This window comes from Pelecanus crispus, chromosome 1, assembly GCF_030463565.1.
Source record: "Pelecanus crispus isolate bPelCri1 chromosome 1, bPelCri1.pri, whole genome shotgun sequence".
Lineage (NCBI taxonomy): Eukaryota > Metazoa > Chordata > Aves > Pelecaniformes > Pelecanidae > Pelecanus > Pelecanus crispus.
Window position 1 is genome coordinate 58,341,580 of NC_134643.1, and position 19,641 is coordinate 58,361,220.

Sequence of the window (19,641 nt, forward strand, 5' to 3'; positions counted from 1 at the left end):
ACAGCTTGGCACTTCTGTTGCTCCTCTGCACCCACAAGATCGAGAGTGGGCTTGGATCTGTCTTGGCACTCTCCACTTACCCACCAGCTTGGGAGAAGAGCAATGCTCATTGTCCAACAGCAGAAATGCACAGCCAGCGTGGCTCTGTGCCAGGCACGGGAGAGCAGACTGACCAGCAGGATGGAGGAATAAAAACTAAGACTATTTAAAATAGACATAGCAAGAATATTAAAACCATGTAAGGAGTCCAGAAAATTCAGAATTTATCTTGCTGTATAGGTGTAACCCAAGATAACGTACTTGTGCAGTGCCAGGCTAGCAGCTTCCTCACAATTACATTTGATGAAATCCATGATTAAAACAGTTCAAACACTACCAATCACCTTTTCATATTTACATTCTCCTTATACCTTTATTAAATACTTATTAACTTTCCTAATCTTAGCTCCCAAACTTCTATTTGCTAAAAATTAGCAGCCAAGAAATAATACTTCAAATGTATTCTGGAAGCATTCATGAAAAATACCGAGGCAGTATTTTTCTTATGACACAAAGCCAGTATGTTTTTGTCAAATTCAAAAGCTGCCTAATTCCCCTTCTCTGATAGGGGTTTTCAATTGAAATCTAATTAACTGCAGTCTAATCAATTCATATTTCTTTGTCAAATAAATTTGGGGTTGGCACTGAAGCCAGAAACTTCGTGGCTGTAACTTCCTAGCTGTAATTTCAGGCTTGCTATGAGTTTCTGTGTAAAGTGAAGCTTTTCCTGCCTGTGGACTTTTATTTGGTCCTTGCATTTATGAGCATCTGGGGTGACCAAGGCAGAAGGTTCTTTGGTTGCTCTCTGCTCTGAATTCCTTCAGCTTCTCAGCTATGTCAGGGGTCTAAGCCTGATGTGTACCTATAGCATAACTAGATGTGATTTAACCAGTCTTCTGTGTACAAGGATATGCCTTTCTGTCCTTGGATCCTTGATTTGGCCATCAGATTCCACAAACTGGAATTTCTACCACTCTGACAATCCAGAGCACAGGAGTCACAGGGAAAATAAAAGACTAAGTCTGCCAGTTTTCCCTGTCTAAATTTTTAATTCAGATATCAGCACCAAAAGTTGGAGCTGACGTCTCTCCATTTACCAAGGTAAAGTGTCCATCCCCCTGATATGTGAGCCACGTGTGAGCCATCCCACAGCTCAGATCTCCCACCTGCAGTCTGTGGGGTGGTGGTGGGAAACTGATTTACCCCTAAATCCTCCCACCTCTGTAGTACACATGAGGATGAGGGGAAGGTCTCACTGCCTCTGCGCTGGCTTCAAAGACTGTGGCTACAATGCAAAGAAGGAGCAAAGCTGGTCCTCTCACTGGGCGATGTACTCCAATGGTCCTGTATCTCCTCTCATACTAATGAGCCATTCTGATGAAAGGAAATTAAAAAGCATGTGCATCACTAGATCCACCCAGTCCTGGCCTTCTGTGGCCAGAGATGTAGCAGTGGGCAGGGGATGTGGAGAACGGGGCTGGCCAGGCTCCCCCAGGGGCTCTATTAGCTGGATCTGTGGTGTGCAGAAAAGGGAGGGCAGGCAGCAAAATCCACTTACTGGTGCCCACGACTGCCTGGACAGTGGGAACCATCAGCATTGGAACAACAGCAAGGAGGCAGGAGGAAGAGCACACAGCTGAATGGTTAGAGTGTGGGGCACATGTGGCATTCAAGACACCTCCTGTCAGCCCTTGCTAAGGCTGGATGTGCCCTAGCTTGTACACCAGGAAAGCTGTAAGCAGGCAGGCACTGGTAAGGGATGAATCCAATCTCTCACAAACCCATCTGGAGACGTCAGAAGCGGAGCCAGAAGATTTTGACAAGGCCTACCCAGATGCTGGCAAGAGAGGAGGGCTACTGCTTCCACCCCAAGTCTGCAGCTACAGGACATGCACATACCAGCGGAGAGGAAAAACACACAGCACATGCAAACAGGCTACTTTCCAGCCCCAGGACTTCAGGGCTGCCAAGCAGAACCTATTTTTTAAGATTTCTGCACTATGCCAGCCCTTTTGCTCTACAGTTGGAGCCACATCCTTACTTGCCCCCAAAGGTCCCAGGGGCTATGGCAGAAATTAAAGACTCTTTCTAGGTGTCCCCTTTTCCCTGCTCAGAAAGTTGTGTTGTGGGACATGCCCCTCTTTCCTTCACTTGCTCACAGCTGCAAGAAGGCACAACCTTTACCAGTGCATTGGGAATGGGCAGGGACTTCAGACAGCCCGCATGCGGTGTGCTAAACACATACAGTCCCTCAGCCACATCAGGGCTGCAGTCACCTATGAACTCCTCCGTAAACATGTTGTCTTCACGGATGCTCTGGTTCCCAACTGACCACTTATTTGGACCTGATCTTTTGCTATATAGTACAGGAAGCATAGGGCCACCAGGCAGCTCCCAGCAGTGAACCTGCTATTAGCTTGCTTGATACATACTTGAAGAGCAAGCCGTGCAGGCATCTGCACACATTTTGCACAGTTTGGTGCCTCCGGGGCCAGGCTTCAAAATGCACCCTAAATAGATGAGCTGAACTCCTTTCAACACCTACTGTAGAAAGGATGGAATAACATCATATGGGATGTGGCCAGACATTACACAGCAGGCTTCTAAATTGCTCTGCAAACCACAGTGTACTCAGCTAAGTAGTCCTGCTTATCTCTTTTAAAGTTATAGCTCATCATGCTGCAAAAAGACAACTCTGTTAACATAAAAGCTGGAAGATAGAAGTAAAGAAAAAAAAAAAAAAACAAACCCTTGCTAGTAAAACAAGGACTGCAAAGTTACATCCTTTTTTCCCCCTTTATAAAAAAACATAAAAATTAAAGAGGCTATAGTTCTGTTAGAAAAAGTAAGATAGTTCTTCAGGGAGTGACAGATCAATTACTAATTACACAGTCAGTTCCAGAGCTATGATGCTTCGTATGCTTAAAAAAATAACCTGCAACGTCCCCCCTATCCAGTACAAAATTTTTTTTTTCCCTTTTTTCCCTTTTTAATTGCTCTGCAAGCAAAAGCTGCTGAAAGCTTCCTCAGCCTGTGAGACTGGTCCCTTGCTGCCTAGAATGTGATTATTTCACACCCCTGAACACTCAGATTCCTCTCCAAACTGTGTACTAAGACAAAACGTCAGAGTTTCTTAATAGTTTCAGAGACATGATATGAAAAGACATAAGCAGGTTTTCACACTGTGATAAGAAAGCCAGAGGGACTCGCCAAGCTCAGATGACTGAAGACGAGCGACGGGGCCTCACTTTTGAAGAGCAGGAGTCTGAAACACAGGCTCTGAGCTCTGTATTTCATTGCTCAGGGGAAAAAAAAGAAAAAAAAAGGTTGTCTACATTTTGGTCCTGCAAGCCTGCTGGTGTGGCCTTTTTTTTTTTTTTTAAATGAAGATACACGTGGTAGCGAATTAGCTTTTAGGGAGGTAAAAAATCCAAGGCAATAATTGAGGACTACATATAACACATGCAGGGTACCACTGCCTCCTTGTTTTGATTCTGCTCTAGTGTGATTCATTTCATTTTGATGACTGCTCTCATTTCAATATGTTGCACATCTATGGATAGTTTTACTAGGAGAAAGCAAATGAAATAATTAGTATCATTAAGGAGGAAAAAGTGAGTGCATGTTGGGGGGGAGGGCTGCGCTTCTGATATTTCTGCCTTTGGTTGAGATGCTATTTAGCCTGCTGCTTGCTGGTTTCCATCTTTATCTGATCACTGCTTGAAACACCTAATAGCTGTATTTATTACAGTTTTCTTTAACTTGCCATAATTTTACAGAAACTTTCATTTGGCATCGAAGATTAGCTAACTAGGATTTTCTGAGCATTCTGCTGTTTACACTGCTGCTAATAAGTATTTAATGGTCTGAGATTTTAAAGTCATAACTATGCAAATTCTGGTCAGGTCCCTGAAGGACCATAGTTAATTAAAAGCAAAGAGAAAGCAGAAGATTGGCAACACGCTTCCCCGTCTTGCAAGATTAAGGCCAACTGGTGCGTTTCAGGCTAAGCAGCATCTTCCCAGCATGGAAGGGCACCGCACGGTGTCAATTTTGTTTCCTGGGAACAGGTGGGCATTTGAGGCTGGTACCTCTCATCTTTCAGAGAGCTGCCAGCTCCCTTTCCTGGGCTGCAATGCAGAGGGATGAACTCAGGGCCATAAGTTTAGACCGGTGGCTTTCTGGTAAGGACGAAGTCAGAGTTCAGAGGTACATGCACTGGTGCCGCACCGGTTTGAAAAGAGCTTGGACGGATGGATTCCAGAAGCAGCATCACTGCAGGTTCATAGAAGAAAGGATGCAATATCTAAGGAATTAGGGGAAGCAGAAATCAAGGACAGTAGGTAACTGTCAGAGAGAGAAGGTACAAATAATAAAAATCTCAGTTAATAGAGAGCAATACTTTCCGGGGTCCCAGTGTGGAAGCTGCATAAAGCACTCCTGAAGAAGCAGCCAGGTAAAAGGCACAGGGAGCAAGAAGAAATGTTCTGCTCAATCTAAGGGGCTATCAGGCATGCCTGAGAAGGGATCTCCAGCTGTACAAAGACGCCAGAAAACCCTCTCCAAAGGCTGCATAACTACTCAGAAAGGAAAGGGCATAACTACTCAGAAAGGAAAGGATGCTTTGGAAAAGAAAGGAAGATATCAGGACAGCTGTGCTGCCATACTATAAGAGAAATGACACAAAAAAAGCAAACTTAGGAAGGTTTTCAAACTTTCAGGGCAATTTTTACCCATGATGATGCATTTTGAAATTAATTGTTTTGCTTATCATGATATCCCAAATAGACAATTTCTGAAGAACATGGACAAGAAATATTCAGCTGAGCTCCTTGTTGGACCATCCTGGCCAACAGGCAAAAGACATGATGGAGGAATCTGATAACTATCTGCTGGCTTGGCCAGCCACATAGGGCTGGAGACTTGCAGAGCACTGGGCTACCCCTGAAGAACCAGAAATATTAACCAGTATTTCATTAGAAGAAGAATTAGTTTTTAGGGAACTCAGAGATAGACCAGTCAGGAGACTGTTAGATGAAAGACCAAAGGGGAAAGTGATGAAATTAGGAAAAAAGCTAATTCTTACAGAGCCTCCATGTCAAGAACGAAACTAATCAAAACTAATCAAGGCACTAAAAGATGCAAAAAGGAGGAAAATTGTATTGTCTATACACCAGTGCCAGGGGCTTGAGTAATAAACAGAATACGAATTGTTCATTTTAGGAGCATAAACAGCCTAAATGGCATTAAGAAAGCCTGGTGGGAAGATCTGCATGAAAGGAATATTACAATAAATTATTTTAACCTAGCTAGAGTGGGTCAAGTGGACAGAAAAGGAGGGGGAGTAGCACACTGTCAAAAATGGCATTTTCTAGTACGGAATCAATGACAATTTGGAAATTAATACTTATGGATTAATTTTCTGCCATCTGAAGTAGAGAATTCCTCCTGGCTAGAGAAATGGGATGACAGGAGCATCATGAAATTCGACAGATAAATGCAAGGTCCTGCACCTGTGCTGGACTGACCCGCTGCCTAAGGACTGATGGGTTGTGACTCTGCTGAAAAGGACCTGTGGGTCCTGGGGGACAGCAGGTGACACATGGGCCATGGGAGGAAGGCTGATGGCATACCAAGCTGCACCAACAGGAGTGCAGCCAGAAGATGATGGAAGGGATTATCCCCTTTGCTTCTCACTTGGTAGACCACATCTTGAATAGCACATTCAGTTTTGGGCCCCCCAATACAACAAAGGTGTTGATAAACTGGAGCAAGTTTGGTGGAGGGTCACCAAGATGCTCAGGGGCTGGAGCAATTGCCCTGTGAGGAGAGTCTGAGGGATGGGGGCTTGTTTAACCTGGAGAGGAGGTGATTTTGGAGGGACCTAACAGCAGCTCCTTGGTACCTATGAGGAGGTCAGTAAGGAGATGAAGCCAGGCTTTTCACAGTGGTGGCATGGCAGGATAACCAGACACAATGGACATAAATCCAAGCAGGGAAGGGAGGTTCAGACTTGTTACAGAGAAAAATCAGCAGTGGGGCTGGGGCACAGAGAGGTGGTGCAGTATCTGTCTGTGGTGGTTTGCAAGACTTGACTAGACAACTCTGAGCAACCTAACTTGAGTTTGTTGTTGACCCTCCTTTGAACAAGAAGATTGGACTAGAGACCTCACAAGGCCATGTCCAAAATGAATTATCCTATGATCCTATGAATGTGATTAGGTATGTCCAGATCACACTAGAAAACAGGCTAACTAGCTCTCTAGGTATTGGTCTGTAATTCATAGGAGAAAAACCCTCCCCTTATCCATCTGCAAGAGTTTAATTTCAGCAACATGTGTTAGGGACACCTAAATCTTCTTGCATTTTCCCAGCATTTACAGTGATGTGCCTTAAAACTCAAAGAAAACTGCATTTAAGAATGGAAGATACAGAGACTGTCTATTAAGTGCTTTTTTTTTTTTATCATAGAACTTAAAGCTAGGACTACTTGATTACATGTGTTATGCACAAATCAAGGAAGGTCATCAACAGTACTAGATATACTCGGTGGATTGGAGAGGCCATATTCATGAAGTTGAAAACACACAGAAACAGCCATGTATCAAACTGGTCAGGATAAAGACTTTAATTCATGAACTGCAGATGACAGTCAAGTGGTGTTTAGGAATATTTATCAGGTATCCAAGCAGCTTCAACAGAGACAAGAAAGCTGAACAGGCTAAAAAGATAGTACAACATAAGTGAAAGCAAAAGCAGCAATGTAATAGCAAGAGAGGGGAAGTTGATACCAATGAATATAAATTAGGAGATGGAAATTGTAGAAAATTTGTAAGAGAATTGAACAAGCACATAAAATGGTACAAGTTAATCGCTGGAACAAGAAAACAGAATTGTCACGAACAGTGTGAAAAGGCAGAAAACTGTAATTAAAAAAAAGTTCTATGGGGAAGGTCAGATGATGTATGTGTACCATAGATGATAATGAGCTAGTTTCAGCTCCAGCTGTGATCAAGTATTTTAGGCTGTGCCTATCAAACTAGGGATATTCTAAGATAAGTAGGCCCGGACAATTTATATCCAAGAGTTTTAAAAGACATGGCCAGAAAAGATCTGGACCAGTACTGATGATTTTTTATTAGTCTCAGAAAACTGGGAAAGCATCCAAGGGTCAGAGAAATTCTGATACGGTGCCAGTACTTTAGAAACACAGTGATCTCAGTAGGCCGACTGGACTGATGCTGATCACAGTACAGTAATGAAATCGCCAATATGCAACTTTGATAGATTACGGATTAAAGGTGGAAAATAAAATTAACCATAATTAACACAGGTTTAAGGAAAAATAGACATCATCAAACTAGTGTGCTATAATTTCTTATGAGATTACAAGTCTGGTTCACACAAGTCATTATGTTGATATGGCTGTAATGATATGAAATCATCATGACATATATTAGCTGGAGAAAAACTAGCTAAGTTATAAACCTCACATGCAACAGTAAATGGGGACTCATTCGTGAGCAGATGTACTTCTGTAATGCACAATTCTTGCTGCTCTGTTCTTTATTTATTTATTACAACCTGGCAGAAAGTTAAAAAAAAAATCACTGATGGATTTTGCAGTTGAAGCATATTTTTGGGAGAACAGAAAAAGAAATGAAGAGGACAAGTCAGCAGTATAGAACAGTATGAACTGCTCTGGAAATGCAAATAATATGTACTCCAGTGTGAACCAATGCAACAGCATACATCTGGGAAAAAAGTTTGCTGTTCCTACTAATAGGAAGGGATTTTCTCTCTTCAGAAGGGGAGACTGAGAGGGGAAAAACCCCAACCAACCAAGCTTGGAGCCAATAGAGAAAGCAGCTGAATGAATTGATAGGGAGATGCAGTGATTGATTAGATGGGCTACTGCAGTCCTTGGCTGTAGGTACAGGGAAATTCCAGGCTAGAATAGAGAGACTGTATTACCACTGAAGGCACTGAAGTGGCTACACAGAGTACTGTGTCTTGTTCCAATGTCCACCACTTTGAACGCTGTTAAAAAACACTGCAAGTGCATCCTAAAATGCCAAAAAACACAAAGTCATGCCATTCCTCTCATCAAAGGCAAGATTAGGATAGGATTTCACCGCAGCTTACAAGATCTACGTGGCAAGCTCCAGTGTGATAATGGAGAGAGGCAAAGACGGAGGCATTCTCTGAAAGATACAGCAGCCTCTCCTCAGCCATTGGACTCCAAGTAGCAAGTAATTAAGGAAAGGTTTTGGACATATTCATGGCACACACTTGTCATCACAATCATCCCCCCTGGCCACATAATGAAACAGTCTCCTCCTTAACCTACCTACCTATTTACACAAGTAAATTGCATACAAGAACATGTCATGGGGATGCCACAGAAGAGGGCAGAGAGAGATATAATTCCCACCACAGATCACTAATTACAGCACTTGGCTCAAGAGAGGAAGAACAAACACACCCTCAGTGGAATTAATGCCCCCAAGGCCAGGCAGGTTGCATGAATTTACTCCTTGCACAGGGACTCTCAGGACAGAGTCATGCAAAGGGACATCTCCCTTCCCAGAGGGACAGTGGCATCATCTCCAACCACACGTGAACACAACTGCCTCACAGAGTAGAGCGAGCAGGAGAAATTGCTCACTCTTTTTTTGCTAGAGAACTGCCTGACTTAAAAAGCTGATGAGCGCTAGCCCAGAAATAAGTGACTTTTCTCCTAAATTCATGCACGTAGAGACACTGGCCTGCATCTCTAATATGATTAGCATTTGCATTATCTCAACTTTCAAAACTTAGTAGGCTTTCAACTTTAGGAAGCTGCCCTTTGAAGTTGCCTCAGATTGAGCTCTCCAAATGTACCCATCGCTGTGGGAAACAAATGACAACAGACAAGACCTAATCACAAACTCAGGGGAAGAGGGACTCCCACCAGGACAGCTGGTGACAAGCACAGTCTGCTTGAAACGTCTGGGAACTTGCAGCCTCCTGCTGCCAGTGAGCACTTGGGAACTGGAGCATCCACAAGCTGAATTTGCAGCCCTGGTTGCTTGTGCGCACAACGGCATTGGCATTCTTCAACCCAAATTACCTCACTTGGTTTTAGGAGCTCCGAGGGAAACAACAAAGGAGAGCATTGACTTAGGACTGTTGTTTTGGGGTTTTTTCTAATCCTTTCTGAAAAAACGTGTTGAAGGTGGTTGGGGGAGGGAGTGTGCGAGAGGGCAGAAAGTTCTGGTGATGTCAGCTCCTATCACCATGGAAACTGAACATTTTTAGTGACAATGGAGTCTTCCTCCTTGAGCTGCTGGGTTGCGTGGGGAGCAGGGGCAAGCAGGGCAGGGGCACACAAGGGAATTCAGCTAACTAAAACTATAGCTTCTGGATTTCCAAGGAAGTGAGGAGAAAACTACAAATGAATGCCTGAATAAATGGTTTATGTAACCAAAACACTGTCTGGGGCAAGAGCAGCAAATAATCGTTACGCTCTTTGATAAAACATGCTGTTGTGCAGCTAGCCAGATGGAGGTATCTCAGCTGCCCAGGAACACATGACAGAACAGTCCCTTGCCTGCACTTTGCTTTTCCATGCTACAGTATGTTCTTCCAAACTTTGCTGCCTTGTTGGTGTTTATTTCAAAAGGGAGAAGGGAAGATAAGGGGCTGAGATGTACAGTCCTTATTTTTGAAATTGAGAGAAGCTGCACATCTTCTAAGCAGTGCGTTACTTCCCAGCATCACAGACATTTTCTTGAGACCCAAATTTATGTCCTCCCTTGCCGGCAACGAGTCCAGGACCATGAAAAGGAAAAGGCCATTAGAGAAAACTGATTAGCCTCTGATCAGGATCTAACTCAACTGGCATGGAGATAACATGCAAGACCTAATGCAGGATGTCTTCTCTTAGTCAGAAGGCTAAGGCAGCATCTGGACCTAGAGTAAGCTGAAGCCATGATCCAGCTGTAGGACCAATCAAAATAAAGCTTGGGGCTTAAATTTGAGGTTAAATAAAAGCCTGCAGTCTGTATGTAATGGCAAGTTTGAGCCTTGGATTTGATTTAAACAGTGCAGACAATTTTAATGAATTTCAAAAAATAATGAATTAATAACCACAAGCTTTTATAACTAGAAATACATTATATAGTCATTAGTTCTCTATAACTAAATGGAAAAATCTTTCTTTAGCAGAAGTCTTTTGAGATCAGATATTCTAATGAGATTACTATCATTTCAGCCTGACACCTCATAAGGACAATTGTATAGAAATCAGGAAACAAATTTCTTTCGGTTTTGGACCTGAAATGAAAAATCCTCCACACTGATTATTTTATATCTAAGGAGTTGATTCTAAGTCTCCTTGGCATTGAAAGGAGTTCAGATATGAGCTTCTTTCCTAGTACTGCTATCAGATACACAAAAGACTCTCTCTCTCTCTCCCCCCTCAAATTTCTGCCAGCAATGGTGACAGAGGGAAACATGTACATGGGGTTTACGCCCTTCTCATCTAGGTAGCATGGATTTTGCTTGTTTCCTGCACTTGAGCTCACCCTCCTTCACTTAGCATTGCCCCACTGATTTCTTCATCTCTCCAGATAGCACCACTCACGTACCATGCTTGCAGGGACACAAGGTAGAGTGAGACCCCTAGTTCCCAAGCGTTTTACCCCATATGCCAGCGATCCTGTGTCCACCTGGAGCGGATCCTTCCTCCCAGCATACTGCAGCACATCACCCACATGGAGGAGGACTGTGGGCTCCAATGTCCCCCTTTCAAACACACCTGTTTTTCCCTTTCCTCCTCAAAGGCTGCTGTGGTAGGGTCTTGCTTTCTCTGCATCCAGTCACCAGTGATTTTGCCACCAGGAGCTCAGGCTAGAACGTCCAGTGATCTGGCTTTTCTTACCACTATCTATTAGGTGCTTTAACTTAGCCTTTCCTGATGCACTCACAGTCCCCATGCCAGGCCATTTTAAATCAGATGCTAATCACAGCAGGCTCAGCCACAAGAAAGGTCTTCCTATCTCATGCATGTTGCCTTAATTCAGAAAACACTACAGCTTTCATCTGCCTGTCCTCCTTTCATGCACAAGCTGTCCGAGAACCAGCCTTCAAAATTTTACAACTGAACTGAGTTTGAAAATCTCTGCTCCCCACAGAAGCAAACAATTATACGCCCCTCCAGAGGGAATGACTTTCAAGTCTTGCTGTAGAAGAACTGTGTCAAAGCAAATATAAAGACAGTGCTGCTCTGCACTGCAGGGGAAAGCTCTGCAAAGTGAGCTCAAACTCACTGCTGGCTCAGCCACTAATACATGCACTTCCAGGTGACAGCAACTGTGGGTAATTCCTTGCTGGGAGGAAGAGGAAAGTGGGGATTTTTCTCTGAAAAGATGTTAACTTGTGTGCTGTGAGAACAGCAATATTACATATTTATTTGTATTTATTGACCCTTTTTTTTTTACTATACCACAAGGCAATCTAACTGAAAATGGACAAATTCAAAAAAAGCACATGCCCACTGGTATCAGAGATAGACATTTTGCTGTGATTCAGTAGGCAAATCCTGGTAGGATTTCCACTTTGTACATGAAGCAGGGAAATCAGAGCTTTAACATAGCAACTTTGTTGTAAAAAACACTCAAATGTCAACTTATCCCAATAGTACCGTGGGGAAGGCCAGTGAAATACAAAGTCAAAAAGCCCAGAGTAACAAAAATGACATTCCTACCTTTGAAACACTGCTGCTGGAAACAGAGAAGCTAGTTTGGTTCTGGTAAAGGTTACACCTCTTCCACTCAGACATTTTAAAAACAACAACAAAAAAAAGTTCCTGGGCTAGCTCTTCAGCTAGTACAAATTAACACCCTCTACTGAAGTTGTGCAAGATAGATGGTTGCACATCACCTGGGGAGAAAAGCTACCCTGTCTACTGTTTCTTCCATAGACTGCTAACCCCAGCACATCTGATTCCAGTTCAGCAGGTGTACTGGAGTAGCACCAGAGTGGAAACTTTCCCCTCAGTTACATCACTTCTGTTCCATGTAAGACTCTAGCAAACACAGAACAAATAAACCCAGAAGCTATTGACCTACCCAGCCATGACAATGAAGAAATCCAGGCGGTTCCAGGTATCTCCAAGGTAACACTTCTTGCCAAAGATCCCCAGGGCCACCATCTTTAAGACCATTTCCATAGCGAAGAAGATGAAGATGAAATCATCAAATACCTGCCAAACGGAAACCCAAGAGCACGTCTGATAAGCATTCTCAGCCTTGGACTTTAAAACACAGAATGTGAGATAAATACAAATTTCAGTACTTCTGAAACTGAGTTAGAAGTGGGGCTGGAAAAGCTTCTGGCATGCAGCCCTGGCATCACAGCTTCCTGCTGCTCAAGTAAGCAAGGGGCTTTTACAGGTTTTTTTCCCCATGGGTGAAGTAATTGATGTAAACTCAGAGACTCCTTACATGGACTTGAAAGGAGGCGTTGGCTCAGCACCAGCAGGTCCAAACCTGGCCAGGGAAACACCGTCCTTCCAAGATCTCCCAGGAGGGATTCCTCATCACTCCGTTGCAAATGGCTCAGCTGAGGACATAGTGCAGCTTCACGCACAGCTTGGACAGCACATCACAGATGGAGGCTTCAGATATCTGAACGTCACAGCCTCCAGCAACACTACAGATGACAACCTTTGCTGTCACCTTCTCTTTGGGGAAGCAGCAAGCACAGCCAGTGCATTCATAGGCCGGATGTACCCATGGCCCTTCTTGGCTTTTGTTTCTTCTCCCTTTGGGCATCCTGAATGCCACATTGCCTGTGGACTCAGTAGTACTCTTGCTCCTCAACAGAGTAGCGAATGCATTGGGGGCTGCTATTCTCTCCTGCCTGGATGCTGTGACCTTAGTTATTTCTCCCTAGCTTACCTATGTATCTTGTAGCTGTCTACATCAGGAAACCCCTGCTTGTGCACAGGATCAGGAAGGTTAGCAACTCTTCCGTATTGTATGGTCACAAGTAGACTTCATTATCTCTCTCTCACCCCATTCCCCTCCTCAAAGCAAGCTCTTGCCATTTTACAATAGGATAGCTTACTACCAGGGACATTCTTGCCAACCTGTCTAGGAAGGTGTTGCCCACACACTGAAGGAAAGCATGCATGAAAATTTGTGACTTGGGCTGAGGCACCATCACAACAAGAAGAAAGTCTGCTTACCTGCAAGATTTTACACCTGTCAGAAAGGCAGTCCATATCCTCACATGGCTGGTACATCCCCAGGGTAACACAGTTTAACAAAATCACCATCATGCTGACACACTCAAACCAGGTGGAAAAGAGTCAAGGAAAACTTCTGTAAAAGCATCATGGCTGAAATAAGCCTGCTCTAGACTTAGGGTGACAAAATAGGAAGATTAAGGGAAATAACAACTGCTGGTAGGCTGATTTATTACATTCTTAGGTTTTTCCCCCTCAGTTCCTTACTACTCCGCTCCTTGATTTAAGCCAAAACTCTTTTGAAAAGGGGAAAGTAGAGGTAGCACAAAGGCCTAAGGTATTTATACAAGTCAAATCATTGCCATAGTTAACCACACACTCACTCCTCTCCTGTTGGTTTGCTGAGTCCCTTCCCTCGCTGGTTTACTGAATCTTCCAAATACATGGAAGAGACTTTCCATGGTGGCCTATACTCAAATGTAGCAGACACCTCTGTGATCTAGGGATCTAAATCAAAATGGACAGCCAGATCTCTATATGATCCTAGTGACTACTGCCCTTCTGGGAAGGGGGTACAACACAAGACAAGAAGTCTCCCTCTTCCCTTCTGAGAGGAGCTTGGAGAAAATGAGTTGCCATATTGGAACAGGCCAATGGTCCATCTAATCTGTTATTCTGCTTCCAGCAGTGACCCATGCTGGATAAAACTCCACAATGTGCCTAATTAAGTTATTCAGTAACCATGGGGGGAAATTGTGTTTCTGACCCCAGCTGGTGATCTGTTTATGCCCTAAAGCATGAGGATTGATAGCCCTTGTAATTGTTTTCTCAGCTACACTGGTGTCCCTGCAGATGCTTTGCTTATTCATTTGAATCCTTTGTTGATAATCTTACTAAAATATCTGCTTCGATAATAGTTGGCAGCAGTGAGCTACATTGTCTAATTATACTTTACATTAAAAATTGTTTCCTCCTATTTATTTTTAATTTGTTGCCTTTTAATTTCATCAAGTGCCACTTAATTTATATATTACAGAAGAGGATAAAAATGGTGTATTTGTGTGACCTTCTCTGTGCTCTCCACACCCTCTACCTTGCCTCCTCTTCACTATCCCTCTCCTCCTGAAGGAGTCTTAAGACCTGATACACACTTATCCAAAAACTCATTCACAGTATTTTAGCTCAAAAAGTGTGCACATTTCTGTGATATCTTTCCAGCATTCAAATTGCAAAGCAGTGATGTAGGTCTAATGAGAATGGACCTCCAACCTCTGGCAGAACAGTCTTTCTTGGGTATTTTAACAAACCTCACACAAACATACCTGCTCAGTTTCCATTTTCAGACAAAATTCTTCCTTTTTTAATTTATATTAACAGAGCCAAGAAATTATCCATTTAAAATACAACCCACTGAGTGCAGCCATTTTCAGCCCTTGCAGAACTGAATCCAAAATGATGGCCTGTATCTCTGGTCACTTCTGAAAGACACTCAACATCTATTTTTCATTCTGAGCAAGTCTTCCATGCTCATTCTCTGACAGCGATTCATGACTAACCCACACAGTCTGATCCAGAAGATTATTAATTCTTTCTCTTCTCCCCCACCTGGTTTTCAGTAAGCTACCTTCAGTTGCAAAATCAGGCAAGAGCAGGGCACCAGCTCTAGTGTGCCAATCGTGCTATGAGGTGATGTCAAGAATGTGTTATGACTATCCCTCACTAAGTTAATCCCAAGTGCTGCACAAAGTAATGCACATGGAGCCCACCCTCGATGTAGGCTTCAAAACCAGAGGCCTTTTCTGAGAGGAATACACCAAAAGGGCACAAATAAAACGTTTGCCTTCAGAGATCTACACAACACAACTTCAAGTTTCCACCTTTCTCTCTCTTACACGTTTCTTTAATGATCTGATCCAAAGCCCAGGAAAGCAATTGGAGAGGTTTCCATCAGCTCCCACAAGCTTTTCAGGTAAGACTGCAATTCTTTTCTAGACTTTTCGAAATCTGTTTGGCATCATCTTTCACAGAATTACAGAACCACAGAATGGTTGAGGTTGGAAGAGGCCTCTGGAGGTCATCTTATCCAACTCCCCTGCTCCAAGTAGCATCATCTACAGCAGGTTGCTCAGGGTCATACCCAGCTGGGTTTTGAATACCTCCAAGGATGGAGGCACCAGAACCTCTCTGGACAACCTGCTCCAGACTATCTACACAGTAACAAAGTGTTTTCTTATGTTTAAATGGGATATTTCATGTTTCAGGCTGTGCCCATTGCCTCCTGCCCTGTCACTGGGCACCACTGAGCAGTCTGTCTCCTTTACTCCTCCCATCAGGTATTTGTATGCATGGATAAGATCGCCCTGAGCCTTCTCTTCTCCAGGCTGGGCAGTCCCAGCTCTCTCAACCTCTCCATTTTGCAGCAGGTGCTTTGACAGCTACTGGAAAGGCAGCACCAGTGAAGCCCCAGTAGAGGGATCAGTGCTGAACAACACTCTCTGAGGGGCCAAAAGAGTTTCAGTGTGGGCTGTGCCAACAGCTGCAAAAGTCCCTCTCCCTAGGCATAAGGCAGTCAGGAGAGGTACAGACAGAGTCAGTGCTTAGAACAGCCCTGGATAAAATTAATACAAAAAAAAAAGAAAAGCCAAAATTATCTTAAAAGCCATTTTTTTTTCTTCAGCAAACATCCAGAAAACATGACATAAGAGACCTGGAGGCAGGGAGTACTCTCCAGCTGCAGCCAAACTCAGGGAATTCAGGCAAAGGGGCTCAAAGTCAGGGGTTTATTTCATACAGATCTACACTTTAGTGCACATGCTTCGACAGCAGCAATGCGTGGGTGGTCAGGATGATCCCATTCTCCCTTTGTTCCTCTTGCTCCCCTTGCAGTGCCCCCCCACAGGCCACACAGACCATGGCAGGGTGCCTTCAGGCACCCCAAAGCACAAGACCTGTCCAGCCATGGCAAGTGCTCCCAAAAATACTGCAATTTGGGCCAGACGTGCAAGGCCCTCATCTTCTTGCTCAAAAAGCCGTGGCTGGTTGCACTCAATTTCTCTTCCCCTGCTTTTCGGATACCAGCTCTCTGAAAGTTTGCCAGCATCGTCCAGGCTTCCCAAGGACACTGCTGAATCGCTGGCTGCTCCCAAGCTATTAAAGTGACATTAGGAAAAGCTGCCGCCCCATGGTTTTCCTTTCAGAGCAGGTGGGGACCCTGAAAAAGCACATCCAACCTGCAGCGGAGAGGAAGAAAGCGCTAGGAGAAAACCGGAGCATCTCCTGCCCCGAGTCAGGAGGGGTTGCTGTCTGCTTGGGTCGGTGGAGGGGGTAATTAGAAGTACCTGCTGCCTTCAATGTGTCACTGCTGTCAACCACGGCGACTGCCTCCCGTCACCACAGCAACAGTCTGCAGCCAGGTTTATCATCTTTCTTTCAGTGATGCCTTCCCCCTCTCTGCATCCTTCACCCCCTCCTTTTCCCCGTGCCTGAGCCTGTAATTAATTTCATCTGCTGACAAAGCTGGTCTTCACAATCTGCATCATTCAGTCAGAAGTTTCATTACTAATTAACTTCTTTCAAAGTTCAAAGCTCTTAATTACAAGCAAATCGGCACACATGCTATCCCTCCCTGCCCTGGCCCTTCCTCGCTGCTGCTCTCCCTCCCCATGGCTCCACTCCTGACACCTTTCCCAGCGAGGCCCGGGATCTCTGACACGTTTTGGAAACTAAAAGGAGACCTAGGCATTTCTGCCCATGGTCAGCTGCTCTCTCTTGGCCACCACAAGATGCTTCAGAGGAAGGTACCAGAAAACCTGCAGCAATCCACTACGTAATAACTTGCCCTTAAAGGGAGGTTTTTCCCTAATGGTGACAGTTCACAGTTGATTCAAGCCCTCAGGGATAAAGGGGTCATGGTGTTAATTTGAAAAAGGAAAAAGAGCAAGGAAGAAAGGTTTCCTGACTCCTTTAACCACGGGTTATTCTCATTATCCACATAACTGTCTCCTCTTTGTAAAAGTCCCATTAAGCTCTTGGCTTCAGCGCTGTCTTGTGGCATCAAGATCCATATCTAGGTTAATTATATTTTGCCTAAACCACATTTCCTTGTAGCACTTCTATAGCTGGTGCCTGCCTGTGGCAGCGACACTTTGCTTTGCTGATGGGTCCCCTCCTTGTCCTCCCACACCCCAACCAGCATCCATCCAGCTGCTGCTTGAAAGCAGCCACCATGTATCCATTGTCCCTCCACCATGTCTTCCAATGGACAGGGCAAGACTGGGACGGGGAGAGACTCAAAGGGGACATGCATCACCAGCACACACCAGGAGAGAACCATCATCCACCCCAAACCACCTGGGATGGAGTCAGTGCTGAAAGCCACAAGTTAGAGGACAGTTAAGGAGATGTGCAGGTGTTTCTGGGAGTTGGATGTATTGTGGTAGTGCTTGATAACATCACTATGCATAATGCGAAATGATGTTAGAACTGGGTGATAGAATACAGGCAAAGCTTCTGGGCTTGATTCTTGAATGACTAATAGCAAGATCAAGGTATGCGGCACTGGAGCTGTAAATAGCTTGCATCTGGAAAACTAGGTACCACTTAACGTTCTTGGGATCAGCCTCAATCTCTGCTTTTTATTACTGACAAAAATACAACAGAGCAAAACGAAACAATACTTTGGGGTCCCCTCTCCTCTTCCTCCTTTATCATCAGCTGAAGAGTAAGAGCACACCAGGCCCAAAGAGCTCCCCAGCACCTGGCACTCCTAACAGCACAGAAAATATATAAGCTTTACAAGCATGACAATCCCTCAGTCTTTCCTGTTGCTATCTCCAAACCACTCTTAGGGTATGCCTTGTGCCAATTCAGGTCTTGAATATCTCAGACCTGTTTAACCTGCAGTAGAAATGCCTTAGCTACAAAGCACTTATAGCAAGAGGAAAAAGCCAGCTCTGCGGTGTGGCTGGTCACGGTAGGATCTGTTCCTGCCCCAGAACAGAGAGGAGAGCCTGCTGTAGTAGAGCAGTTCAGTGACTGAACTGGCAACACAGAGCCCCATGCAATGCATCCCAAACACCAGCCACCCACGCACACAGCTCCTGGTGGCCTCCCACCTCTGAGCCAGTGCCAGGCAGGCACAGCTGTGGGCACCCTGCAGGTGAGACATCACATTTGCATGATCACTCCTCTCTGCCTCCCCTTTGGGCTCCTCTCCACCTCCCTCTCATCCCACCATGCTTCCCACCAGCTAAACTGTGATTCCAGTTTGCAGTGATTGCATTTTCTTTCCCTCCTTTTGAAATAAGGTAAGGACGGTGTTGTGTTCCTTCCCTACTTTCCTCCCCTGCTTTGTGACCCTCCTGGAAGAAGCTGGTAGGATGCTGTAACTGCAGTAGGACAGTTAATATTTCATTTATAATGGAAGGAGTGATTTGTGTTGCAAAGGTCAGAGAAACAAGTAGCTCCAGGGAAAGAAGTGCTTATTTTCTCTCCCTCATTGCTGTTGGCTTTTACAGATGCCCCCACAGGTGAATTTCATTTTTTTCCCCCTCCACTTTTTCTTATCACCACTCACTTTTTTTTTTCCCCTTCTACGCTGATGCATAGGATTTTCATGGTCTTTTTCTGCAAAACAAGCTGACAGAAGCAACAGGGTTCTTTCTCTTCAGCCTCAATCTGCTAAGCTAACCCACTAGAAAAAGTTGAATGTAACACCTGATGTTCACTCAAAAGAGAATACATCTCAAAATGTGTTTGTGTTCAAATAGATCAAAACAATCAAAATATTTCTCAGAACAAAAAGCTTTAAAAATTCGATTTTGGAAAGGCTGAAACGTTTCTTCTTTCTCTTTTTTAGGGCAAAGAAATGTTTCAGCATTACAGAAAAAAGGCTGTGGGTTTTTGACCTGACTTAGAACTCTCTTTTTTTTCTGAGTTTTGAGTCAATTGGAAATTAAATGCCAATACCCAGCATTGCAATGCTGGGATTTCATGGTGGCCAAGCCATAGAGTGCAATTTATAAAGCCTTTGTGCAAGCCCTCAAGGTCAACATGCTCTAGGTCTTCCCACATCATGTAATCTCTTGTACATGTTTGCTTTCATCACGTCATCATTTATACATTCTTCTCATGAAAGAGGAGCACCTGAACTTTAGACAGCTGACATATGTATTGCTAAGATCTTCAAGTCTTTCACAATATTGATGCCAAGGAAAGGACTGCACTACTGCCAAACTCGGCAGGACAGTTACATTGATTTGAGAGGCACTAGGGAAGACTTACACAACTTGTGATGGTGTTACTGGGAGGCAGGACAAGAAACTATAGAAGAGGGAGGCAGTAGAGAAATTTTAAATGCTTGGCAATAC

At 44.2% G+C, this 19,641-nt stretch overlaps 1 protein-coding gene across 1 annotated transcript in view; it reads right to left on the reverse strand.

The window, feature by feature from the left end:
- The window catches only part of CACNA1I (calcium voltage-gated channel subunit alpha1 I), a 161,437-nt gene that overhangs the window by 78,192 nt on the left and 63,604 nt on the right, over nucleotides 1-19,641 (reverse strand). The window contains exons 2-3 of the mRNA XM_075727751.1: nucleotides 13,274-13,385; nucleotides 12,153-12,286 (exon numbers count right to left, since the gene is read on the reverse strand). Coding sequence (XP_075583866.1) covers nucleotides 12,153-12,286; nucleotides 13,274-13,385 — 246 coding nt within the window. The remainder of the gene's footprint in view (nucleotides 1-12,152; nucleotides 12,287-13,273; nucleotides 13,386-19,641) is intronic.